Genomic DNA, 12,002 nt, shown 5'->3' with positions numbered 1-12,002 from the left:
TGCATACATATATTGTAGTTAAAATATTGTTTCATATTTTTATCTGTATATTACAGATTACGGAATGAAACAAATCAAATTTTATAAAAAAAAGAAATACAACGTTTTGAAACCATAATGTACCAAATTTGGGTGTTTATCTTTTATTATTGTAATATAAGAAATGCCAATGTACGAGTGATTAGTACCTTCAAAAAATTGTGATCGAAGGTATGTCATATACCAAATATTTTTTGTTCTGGAGTGGAAGTAAAAGATATAAAGTTATTTTTATGTATTTTCAAACAATTAATTATTAAAAATATTTAATTCACAAGTGTTTTTTATGTGCACCGTACATATCGTTGGAAAAGAAACGAAAGTAAAAATAATTAACCTACATTAATTGAACTTTGAAATTAAAATCTACCGATTAATTATAAATGACATGATATCTCATGTCGAGACAAAAGCTGAAATAATACCGATAAGTGGAGAAAATATTGAAGGAGAAGAAGAAACTGTTGTATTTGTTGAACAGTTTGTGAAAGATGTGTGTGATTTTAGTTCTCAGTATGGAAGTAATATCAGTATTTCTTACACGGCTTATAATATTGCTGGAAATCCTAGTAAATTTCCAGACTATGGAGACTTTCCACAAGCTTTTGTTATGGTATGTTATATTTATTATATTTTAACATACTATTCAGCTATGTATAGTTACAAATTTATATGTAATTTAAAAATAAATTTTACTATTAACTTTATGAATAATCAAAGCATTATATTTGTATAATTAATAAGTAAATTTTATTTTAATAAAAGCATTATAAATCAAAATAATATTATGGTTTATCTTAATTGTAATGGATACATGTATGACTTAATATTATGTTTCAAGTTGTACGAACGTTAAACTTTATAACAAATACTTTCTTGTCAAGATTAATGTTCCATAAAAGATGATTAAACTATTATATGACTATATATGAACACTTGTCACTTATAAATTTCGGTATTATATGTCGTCAACAACAGTATCTTAACAATGTATTACAAAAATTCTTATTGTAGAGAACATATGGACCATGGTGGAATAAAGCACCTTCGAGACTAATAGATTATATGCCACAAAATAATGAAGATGTTGTCAGCCAAGATTACATAGGTATTATAAATTTTTTTATTTTTTGATTATATTCAAACGTCAGCCAGACTATACTAATATTGTCAATATTTATAGTTTACAAAGTATACATTAAAATGATTTTTTTTCTATCTTTGACAAGTTCTAGAATTTTATCAAGAGGTATACCCGATTAGAGTTTCAATATATGAAACTTATAATCCTGGAAGTGTAGTTGGAGTGTGGGCACAAAATTCTGAAGGAAAATGGAGTCAGTTATGGAGTGGTGTTCCTCAAATTGTTCCTCACAAACCTCGCATATTTTCTCCTCGTTTACAGCTATGTAACTTTAAAACAAAAATGATAAGACTGGAATTTAATCACAATTTATTAGACTATTATACAGAATTAGATGCTGTATTACTTATTGGAACATCTGAATTGATTGTTCCTAATAACCCGCATAATCAAAATTTAAATGACTTCTTAGAAGAGTTGGGTTATCTTGAACAAAATAGCGAGGATACATATAATCTAACACCAGATTATTTAAAGGCAAATCAAGATTTAGCAATTCTGAAAAAAACTATTTCCAAACATTGTAAACTTTTTAAAAGGTATGCGAATATTATATTACACATTACTATTTACATGATATGCCAAATTAATTAATATATTTACGTATTCTTACAGCATCATTGTAGATAATATATCCAAGGGTAAATTGGTATCCAAAGTAGGCCAACATTTTCAATCTGTTCCTCCCTTAGAAGAAGCATTCAACAGTTTGCAACAATTTTTACAAGAAGATTTTCCCAAATTGATCAGAGATATTCAATATTCAAAGTCCAATACCTTATTTGGACAAGATAACTCTTCTAATGACAGCTTTCCAGTACAATTAAGTGACTCGGAATATGAACCTTGTGGTAGTTTTTCAGCACTTCCAGTAAGTAGCATCATTTTTTGTATTGTATAAATTTTATTTAAAAATTGATATTTATATCTTGCTTCTAATGAATTTTTACCAGGACGAAACAGTACTGAAAATTTTAAAAAATTTAGATCTGAGATCGCTATGTTCCTTATGCCGAGTAAACAAACATTTTAACAATATTGCAAGAGACGCTTTGTTGTATACAAGTCTCAATTTAAAACCTTACTGGTATTGTTTGGATACATTAGCATTGAATGGTTTAGCGTCTAGATGTAAATACTTACAACAATTAGATTTATCATGGTGTGGAAATTATGATATGATTAAATATCAAGATTTCGTCACTTTTATTCATACATCTGGAACTCTTCTGACACATTTAAGATTAAATTGTTGTCAGTTCGTTAATGATGCGGTCATTCTCGAAATTTCAAAAGTTTGTAAAAATTTAAAAGGTAAGTAAAAGAGATTGTCGTGGTATTAGAATGTCTCAAAAATTCGTTTCATTTTTAATCAATGTGCACAATACAAACTCAAAATAATTTTTAAACGTATCAATGGCATGGTAAAATATATAAAAGCTTAGAAAATAATAAAACACTAATAAGTGTGCACAGTATGACAAGAACTTTTGGAGTAGTCTAATATATAGAAATTTCATTTAATTTATCTTATACAATGGGAAGATTGTTTATTGTACAATAAATTTTAGAATTATGTTTACGCAACTGTATGGAAGTAAAGAACGAAGGATTTTCGAAGCTTGAAAACTTGGAATTACTTGAACGTTTAGAACTTTACAGAACGAATATCGGAACTTCTACATTATGTTCTATACTGAAAAACAATATTCAAATGCGACATTTGAATTTAGCTGGAATGCACGATCGTTTAAATATTGACGAAGTTGCAGTACAATTAGGCAATTCATGTCCATATTTGGAAAGTGTAGATTTTTGGAAGGCACAAACTTTAACACCACATGGAGTCAGAGCTTTATCTCATTGCAGTAATCTTCGTGAAATTGATTTTGGATGGTGGTATGTTATCTAATACAAAGAATACTTAACAATTTAAGATACATTAATGATTACTTAACTTTTTAGTGGTGGCATGGGTGCACCTGGTGACTCTTTACGAGCGCTCTTATCTTCATGTCAATACTTGGAAAAAGTATTCTTAGCAGCTCTTAGAGGATTAACGGATCGTGACTTAGAACCCCTTTTACTATGTCAACGATTACAACAATTGGACTTGTTGGGAGCACGTTCTCTCACGCCTGATAGATGTTACGAGTTTCTTTTATTTTGTCCGAAATTGGAAATGATTGATCTCAGTTTTTGCGATGGTATTAATGATTTTATAGTACAAGAATGGCGTCAATTGTTTCCGCGTGTTTCTATTAAAAGAAGTTTTCAAGTTATCAGCTCTGATATGTTATAAAAAAAAACCATTCCAGAATATCTTTTTATAATTCATGAAACTAACGTTATTTGATTGTAAAAAAGTTTGAAGATCAAACTTCTTTTAAAGCATATAAAGATCAACTTCTTTTCTATGCGAGTGCTATAAGAGTACTACAAGACTGTAATGTAATTATATACAATTAATACAAGAAATTTTAGCATATATTTATATTCACCTTTTATTTAAAAAATTGTATAATATATTCTTTGTAATTCGATAAAATTTGTATGTTGCTCATGTAATAAGTGTTATTGTATAGTATATTGTAAGAAACATTTTAAACATGTAAATATGATATTTTCATTAAAAAAGATATTAGATTATTCGATTTCAATAAATTATACCTTATTTAGTACGAAACAAATACATGAATTCAAATATTTTTAACTTGTAATAATAATTTATAACTTATGTTATACATTTTTTTTCCACTAATTTAATTTTTGTTAGTATTATTATTTCATGTATAGTAATTTTTGTAAGTGCTAATATAACAATTTATACATTGATTTACATATGTATATGTATATATGTAGTGAGCGTTGAATTGTTTGTGAGTGAAGGTATGTCTGTGATTGGCTATTGGCTATAACGTATTTATGTACATACCCATAGTCGAAGAAACGCACGTGGTTTTTTAATAATATAGGTTACTTACATCTTAATATTTGTTTTCCGTTTTGAAGGGGTAATCAAAATTAAAAATTAAATCTTTTATGCCTGAAGACATGATAAACGTATTAAAAGTGTGTATACTATAGCCTCTAATTTTTATAAAGTATATGTAGTATTATATACACAATAAACTTTTTGGCAAGCATGAAACTCAAACCAGAAAACAACGAATTAAACATTAATGAAATTAATGTCAAGAAAAGAAGGAAAAGAAAAATTACATTAGAAGATGAAGGTAATTTTAATTGATATTTTCATATTTATATTCATACTTCATTGAGAAATTTAGTAATTCTGTCATAGGTTAAATTCTATGTGTATGTAGTTTTGGAAATTCCAACAGAATAAAACATAAAAATATATCAAAGTATTGTCAGTTCTTTATACTATGTGATAAGTAATAAAAAAGACATTTATTACGTAGGAGCCAGCAGTACGGATGGTAATGTAAAAGAAATGAATGAAAGTAGTGATACAAGCATATTAAAAAGAAATTCACCCAGTAAAGGAAATGGAGTTGTTAAAAAACGTAAAGAGAAATGTGAATCAGACTCACTTGGAATGTCTAAAACATCTGAACAAAATGCTAAAATTAAGGATTCAAAATCGATACAAAGTATTATACTTATTTTATGACATAGGATGATCAAAAAAGGGTTCAGAATTCTAAGGGTAGATAGTATGTATATATATATATATTGGCCAAACAGCAGAAAAATTCTTTGAACATAAGTTAAAAGTTGAAGTTAATAAGTTAAGAGATATTTGTAAAGTTGTAAACAATTGTGTTTGAACGTTGTTTATAAAATTGAAAATATTGTTTTTCCAACATATAGTTATTAAGGAGTCTTTCCTTCATTTGACAAATATTATCCATTCTTAAACTTTGAAACTTTGGATCATCCTGTATAATGTACAAAATGATCAGTATAAAGGTAATATGAAAATATATTCTAGGTACTGAATGTATGGACAATGATGAAGAAGATGATAAAAACATTAATAATCAATTAGATGGGAAATCCATGAAGGCTGCTTTTAATTCAATCAATAGTTTAGAGTACCTACAACAGTTTGTGAAGTCTTGCAATGACAACAAAGAAAGAGATATGGCTGCAGAATATTTAAATGCAGGTGGCAATATTCTCGAATTGTTAAGGTTGTTAGATAGCACAGATAAGAAAGGTATTGGTTCTGCTACCACCGTTTTTTCTGCAGTAAGAATACTATTGATAAAGTACGTATATTTAAACATTGTATGTTTATCTATATGGCAATATATATCTATATTAATTTGTATATGTGTTTGTAGAATCATGGCGGAGTATCCACAATATCAGTCCAGTGCAGAGGGAGCATGTAGACACTTAATTAACTCGCACCTACCATTAGTACATTCTATGCTTTCTTTTCAGAGCAATGCTAAGCAACGAAAAATTATCCTGCAATTGTTAGCTGCAGTCGTTTCATTAGGTCGTAGTCTTCCACGTGAATTACTTACTCATCTTAGTTTACAACCAGAAGTTGTTAAATCTCTTATAAGGCAGACAAAGCCTACAGATAATCAGAACATAAGAAATTGTTTTATCCACTTCATTCTTGCTTTCTTGATAGAAGGAAATGTATCGACCATTAGAGCTCTATTGAATAAACATGATCTACTTTCTAGTATATTTCCTGATTTGATATATGATTCTAAGGACATCGTTGCTTTAGTAGTAACTACACTGAAGATTTATATTCTTCAAAATTCCAAGATCAGTAAAACCATGAAATTACATATATTCTCAACATCAGTCATTCAAAATCTGGTATATCTCTATAATTGGAAGGGTCCAAATAATTGGCCAGGAAATAAAACGCATATCTCTTCTACCGAAGTTCCACAATATCTTGAAGAAAAAAAGGCATTTACTTTCTTTAATACTTGTGTGTTAATTTGATATGCATTCCATCAATATAGAACTTTTTACTTTCAGGCTGTAAATGAAATTGTACATGATTTCTTGATTGTATTATTAACGTCCCATCGGTATGGAATTGTATTTCATGATCATTCACTCGGTACATCGCACATTAAACACAATCAACTAGCAAACACAATACTTCAAAGTTTAGATCGTCCTTGGGAACATGACAAACCATTCGATTTAGTGATCAGAATACTAACTGCATGTCCAGATTTAATTAAGTCGCAATTGACACTGCTGGAACAACATATTGAACCAAAAGTATCAATTAAATGGATTACAGCAATGAAATTTGTGAGGGAGGTAATTATAGTGAATATGAAAACTTTAAATGTTATTGAAACTTGTAATGTAATGGATATTTTAAGATATTCATTTCACATTTTCATTACAGATAATAATATCATTAGATGCAGAGGGTTGCTTTAAAACGTGTTCACTGGAATTAAATGTATCTCAGTTAGCTTCTGCAGTAATGTCACTAACTGTATCAGGAATAGTAATAAAACATGCAATTCTGCCATCTTTAACTTACTCTAATATGTTAGTAAGACATGAGGCAGTAATTACACTTATAACAATGTTTAATCAGATACAAAAATTTTTATTAGTTGCAAAAATGAATTACAAAGGACACACTGATTTTGATACTTTTAAAAACTGTATATTAGAATATATTCTAAAGGTTTGTTTTCATTATTTAAATATATGTACATAATACAATACATGAAAATGATTATTTTATTACAATAAAACAAACTTTTTACATTTCAGAATATACCCAATTTAAATATGATCTTAGATGTGTGGAATGACGTGTTCACACCAAAAGAAGTTGAACATGACAGTATTAGTAAAGAATACATTCCAGAACTAAAGAAAGAAGAACACTTAGCAGCCATTTTAAACTTATTACACATATACCATGAAATATGTCCTAAATTATTGCATACTTTGTTACATGTACCAGCTACTACATTTTTAAATCCATTGCATACGTTACAGGATATTGATGTAATTGAACTTAATGCTATACGAGTAAAAACCATACAATTTTTAGTAATTTTGAATCCTGCTGAATTTTCACCGCAGAAAGTGAGTAAATCCTTACAGTTTTTGATTTATCTTTATTTTATTTATATCCCTTTGTCGTTTTATATAAAATCTTTTATTCTTTTAGAAAGTATTTAGCGATGCATTATCATTTTTACTATCTCTTTTGAATAATGAAGACTCCTTCAATGTTTCAAGTATAAAATCAACAATAAAGATGTTACTGAACATTACTGGAATGTTCGAAGGATGTAGTGACCAGTTAGATATTTGGATTAATGGTTTCATAAATTTAAATGGAAAGCAAGAAATAGTTGATTGGTTTGTTCGTCTTTCAAAAAAGGTTGCTAAAAATATGGATAGATATGTGGATGAAATAATAAAAACGGACGAAATTGTTAGCGAAGGAGTCATTTATGCTGGTCGAATAGAAGATGTATTTAGCGGTAAGACTTGTTTATACATAGGATCTAATTTAGAGTTTATACTTAATTTGAATACATTATAATTGGTCTATTTTCCAGAATTGATGGATAAGAATATTATTCGTGATAATTTAGAAAATGATGTTTTACATATGCAACGTTTTACATCGATATCACCTTTGTTATGTTGCATGTTACATAAAATGACGAAAAATTTAGATCCTACGATATTATCTTATGCCTCTTATGTATTAGTCCATACATTACACTATCAAACTATACCACAGTGTATAATACATTTTACAAAAGATATACAAGATTTACCAGTACAGAAGTATTTGCAAAGCTGGTCAAGGGACAATGATCCTATATATGTTGAAGAAGTAACTTCGTATATGGATTTAATATGTAAATTGAATCGATTCCTATTAGATAATACCAGCATACAGATAAGCGAAGTATTTGGCGGCAACAATACAGTTACTTTCACATATAATAATGAAATTATTACAATTTATCATTCTTTATCAGCATATGAAATCATGTACCTATTCAAAATGACCGTGTTTTATTTAACACAATTTGCTGAACGAGGTCTTTTATCAACCACTCAAATTAGCAAATATAAAATTCTTTTAATATCTTTATTGTATCTTGCGAAAGAAAATCCAGATGATTCTACACTAGTAGAAGAATGTGCGAAATCTGTTTTCGCTCATCCAGTAATTTTGCATTATTTTTCACCACTTCATCAGAAGAGCAAAGACCTCACACTGAATATGATAACTCTAACAGTACTTGATATTTGTAAAGAAATGGTCCATTTGTATAGAAAGTGTAATATAAGAACCCTAGTTTCTCACTTCAGAAATAAACTACTTATGCAGTTACACAAAATGATAGATAATCATAGAATCAATGACAATACAATGGATGTTGAAACAATTGTCACACTGCTGGGTTTATTACAATTAACGATACAAGATGTTATGCATTTACTGAAAAAACTTATGCAATTAGAAAATTCTATGTTTATTTCAAAAGATGGCATAAATTTGTCACTATATGGATACATAACTCCAAAACTTTTGGAACTTATTAGCATCAATAAAAATAAATCCCAGCATAATTCATTGCTTGAATTTGATGTAGAGTTTGTGAAATGTTTATGTTCGCATCTTCTTATTTTGAAATCCAAAGAAATTACTAATATTGAAATGTGGGAATCTGCTTTGCACGAATACATTTCAAAATTTCCATTTAATATTGCTGGCATCGATACAGGTAAAATAATTATTATAAAAATATGTATCATTTTACATTGTATTCATTTAATTTTTATTTGCAGATATGTTTTCGTCGTTGTTGTCAACAAAAATTGAACATACAACTGTAAAACTACTTTCATTTCTAATTAGTAAAAACATAAAATTTATACCAATCTTCACAGAATACATGCTGAAGTCTGACAAAATAAAAGAGAGTGGCATTGTGTTTCCAATAATAGCAAATAATTTAAATTTCAAATGGAGTCAAGAATTTATACAAAAATTGAAGATATATTATGAAGCTGAAATTCTATCCTATTTATGTAATCCCAGAGATTTACAAATTTGGATAGAAGAAAATGTTAATGCAGTTTTGTACTTCATTAAAAATGCATTTGATCTTAAGAATTGTAGCGAAATATGCAATACTATTTTGCACACAGGAGACAAATTAGACATGGTATCAATTCAGTATATACAAATTCTCGAAAGCGTGTATAAAAAATGCGCAACTTTGGATGCAGGCAATGAAAAATTTATCATGCAATTACTACAAGTTCTGCTTCATATAACCACTTTGACATTGAAGAAAGAATCGAAGAATATGGCAAAACTAGTTATTCTTTGCGAAAAGTTGAACGATACAGTTAAACATTTGCAAGACATGAAGGAAAACTTTGTATTTGAAACAATAAGCAGTAATCATTCATGGCTACAATTCTCACGGTTTTCTTTAAAATTAGGTCTTAAGGAATTAAAGAACAACAAACGGTCACTGCCAATATTAAAAACTTTAAGCGCTTTATGTAATATTGCGTATAAAGCAGATAGTGATAACGAAAATGCCAAAACTTTATTCGAAATGACAGTTTCTCATTCGGAATTCCTGAATATTATGTTAGAATCATCAAATGCAAAAAGTATGATTGTACTGCAAATTAAATTAAAAAATTTAATTTAGTTCTATATTAATCTATTATATTTTTAGGAGATTTAGTAGAATTACTGTGGATTCTCATGCAGAAAAACAAAACTGTTATAGCATTGGCGCACGTACCCGTTTATTTGGCAGCATATAATGCTACTTTAAGTAAAGCTGACCAATACCTTTTACTTGTAAGATCATTGATAATAAATGTCCTACTATTTGTTTTAGAAAAATATTGTAAAATGTTAATATATACATTGATTTTAGATTTTGCAGTATTATGAAAATAATAATGTTAATATCTATGAATATCAGCCATACCTCTGGGGAAATGCCGCGGCTGTTCACTACAGTGTAAAGAGTGAAATACATTTGAATCTGTGGAAACAACCATCTACCACTCAAGTTTTAAATTTGTTTGATGAAGATGTAATTAATAACACGATACAAAATTATCCTGTGAATAGAGCGTTGAAGGTTTGTCTGTTAAAATATACAGTGTCATACTTTAAATGTCTTTTTTTCATAAATTTCTTCTAATTAATTATTGTTAAATAACACTCATTTAATCAAGCAATTTTTTCAGACTAATGAATTACATATATGTGAAACGTACGGTGTATATGACCCTGCATTTTATTTACCGTTGTTATGCTACTCATTATCTGAAAATAATGTTGTATCTTGTTTGAAAATAGCTCAAAGTGGTGCTTTAGCATTAGCATTTGTTGCTTGTAGCAGTAATCATTCTGATGTTCGTATGGCAGCGTATACTATCATTGCTAGATATTATACTCATCTAGAAGGATTAAGGTACATTCAATTATAATGTAATTAGAACTATAACCAGTCTCTTTATATAATTTGAACGTAAGTCTTAATCTTCTCTTTATTTATAGCTCTAAAACAAAATTATTACGGATGCGATTAATAGATGCGTTACGTTATGGCATTGCGACGTTAGATTCAAGGCTTGATAATATGCGTTTAAATTGTTTAGTCTCTATATTTTTCGCAAGGACATCTTTAATCGCAACGCAGCCGCTACATCCTCTGTATTCGCGTCTACAAATATTCCTGATGGCTAAACCTGCTTTAGATGTGAATGCAATACCTGAACTACTACAACTGTTTCATAGTTCTGATATAGAACACAAAGCACATAGACGTTGGATTTTAGAAAATATTCGTGATGGTATGAAAACGCAAAATGAATTGGATGTAGCATTTAAATGTGTCCTGTTTAAAATGTTGTTAGATTTTTATACTTGTAATTTATCAGATTTTGACTCAAAGGTAAGTAGATTACTAACTGTAATCTATTTTAAAAAGTGCATGGTATTAGGTGTTTTATACATATTGTATTATTTGTTTCAGAAACTTATATTGGAAATTATTTGCGTTGTACTGAAAATGACTAAGGCTGCTATACTTCTTATGAAAGGACATGGATTGCTTCCGTGGTTGTTGAATATTGCAACGAATTTGCGGGACCATGAAGTTCAATACCTCGAGCTTATTATAAAAATAATCGATGCCCTTTTGAATACCATATTAAAAATGGAAGAGGACACTATTCACTATAAAATAATGCTTTTAAATATTTCATTGAGTTTAAAATCACACTTATCCAAAGACATTAAGATCGCAGTATTTATATTATACGTGAACGTTTTACAAAAGTTATTTTTGTCCAAACACATGCAAACGGTTGTTCCTAAGGAACGCTTAATGGAAATTCTTGAATTTTCTAAAAAACTTTTAGGTGATATAGATGAATGTGAAGATATATTAAGTTTCGGTTGTGAATATGTAACCAAAGTAGATTGTTCCAAAAATGATAATGAAATTGAGGTGGCAAAGAATTCTCTAAGAACAATGGTATGGACATGGTGTAGTCACGAAATGAGATAATATGTTTATAAATTTGTATACATTTTGTAAATATCTAACTACGTTTTTATAAAATCAAATAAAGTAATTTGTCTATAAAATTGTAGCAAAGTACTACATAAAAAATGTTTACATATATTTAGAAGCATACGCGAATCTTATTCGTATAAAATGATGTTACCCTTAATTCATATATAGTTAAGAAAAATTAGAGAAACCGTCAAAAGTTTTTAAATTTTGGTTCAGATGCCATGTTTTTGTTTACTATTAGTATTTACAAA

At 28.5% G+C, this 12,002-nt stretch overlaps 2 protein-coding genes and 1 long non-coding RNA gene across 5 annotated transcripts in view; 2 read left to right on the top strand and 1 right to left on the bottom strand.

Annotated features, from left to right (window-relative positions):
- Positions 1 to 12,002, bottom strand: part of LOC143353139 (uncharacterized) — a 29,332-nt gene that overhangs the window by 804 nt on the left and 16,526 nt on the right. The gene's annotated exons all lie outside the window — the stretch shown is intronic.
- Fbxl4 (F box and leucine-rich-repeat gene 4) lies at positions 7 to 3,873 on the top strand. Of its 3 annotated transcripts, none has more exons than XM_076786210.1 (8): positions 7 to 210; positions 547 to 652; positions 1,054 to 1,147; positions 1,269 to 1,722; positions 1,799 to 2,054; positions 2,137 to 2,497; positions 2,755 to 3,082; positions 3,149 to 3,873. In XM_076786210.1, exons 2-8 carry the CDS (start codon positions 650 to 652, stop codon positions 3,483 to 3,485), a joined length of 1,833 nt encoding a protein of 610 aa, XP_076642325.1. In that variant the 5' UTR covers positions 7 to 210; positions 547 to 649; the 3' UTR covers positions 3,486 to 3,873. The 3 variants fall into 3 exon arrangements, with proteins under 3 accessions (XP_076642325.1, XP_076642324.1, XP_076642322.1); XM_076786209.1 differs by having other exon boundaries at positions 318 to 652; XM_076786207.1 differs by having other exon boundaries at positions 7 to 652.
- Positions 4,015 to 11,866, top strand: LOC143353129 (nucleolar pre-ribosomal-associated protein 1). Its single transcript, XM_076786206.1, has 15 exons — positions 4,015 to 4,419; positions 4,609 to 4,800; positions 5,142 to 5,421; positions 5,497 to 6,091; positions 6,164 to 6,457; positions 6,549 to 6,839; positions 6,929 to 7,249; positions 7,335 to 7,653; positions 7,732 to 8,916; positions 8,981 to 9,820; positions 9,889 to 10,016; positions 10,096 to 10,305; positions 10,415 to 10,641; positions 10,728 to 11,124; positions 11,206 to 11,866. Exons 1-15 carry the CDS (start codon positions 4,329 to 4,331, stop codon positions 11,740 to 11,742), a joined length of 5,907 nt encoding a protein of 1,968 aa, XP_076642321.1. The 5' UTR covers positions 4,015 to 4,328; the 3' UTR covers positions 11,743 to 11,866.

Source organism: Halictus rubicundus, chromosome 4, assembly GCF_050948215.1.
Source record: "Halictus rubicundus isolate RS-2024b chromosome 4, iyHalRubi1_principal, whole genome shotgun sequence".
Classification (NCBI taxonomy): Eukaryota; Metazoa; Arthropoda; class Insecta; order Hymenoptera; family Halictidae; genus Halictus; species Halictus rubicundus.
The sequence above is the reverse complement of the archived record's forward strand: the minus strand, read 5'-3'. Positions and strand labels throughout refer to the sequence as shown.

Excerpts from the sequence above, each read along its gene's own strand:
- Fbxl4 (XM_076786209.1), top strand. The coding sequence starts at position 428 with ATGATATCTCATGTCGAGACAAAAGCTGAAATAATACCGATAAGTGGA. Across the intron at positions 2,055-2,136 it reads GTAGTTTTTCAGCACTTCCA|GACGAAACAGTACTGAAAAT; the intron begins GTAAGTAGCATC and ends AATTTTTACCAG. Across the intron at positions 2,498-2,754 it reads AGTTTGTAAAAATTTAAAAG|AATTATGTTTACGCAACTGT; the intron begins GTAAGTAAAAGA and ends AATAAATTTTAG.
- LOC143353129 (XM_076786206.1), top strand. The coding sequence starts at position 4,329 with ATGAAACTCAAACCAGAAAACAACGAATTAAACATTAATGAAATTAAT. Across the intron at positions 4,420-4,608 it reads AATTACATTAGAAGATGAAG|GAGCCAGCAGTACGGATGGT; the intron begins GTAATTTTAATT and ends TTTATTACGTAG. Across the intron at positions 10,642-10,727 it reads ACTCATCTAGAAGGATTAAG|CTCTAAAACAAAATTATTAC; the intron begins GTACATTCAATT and ends CTTTATTTATAG.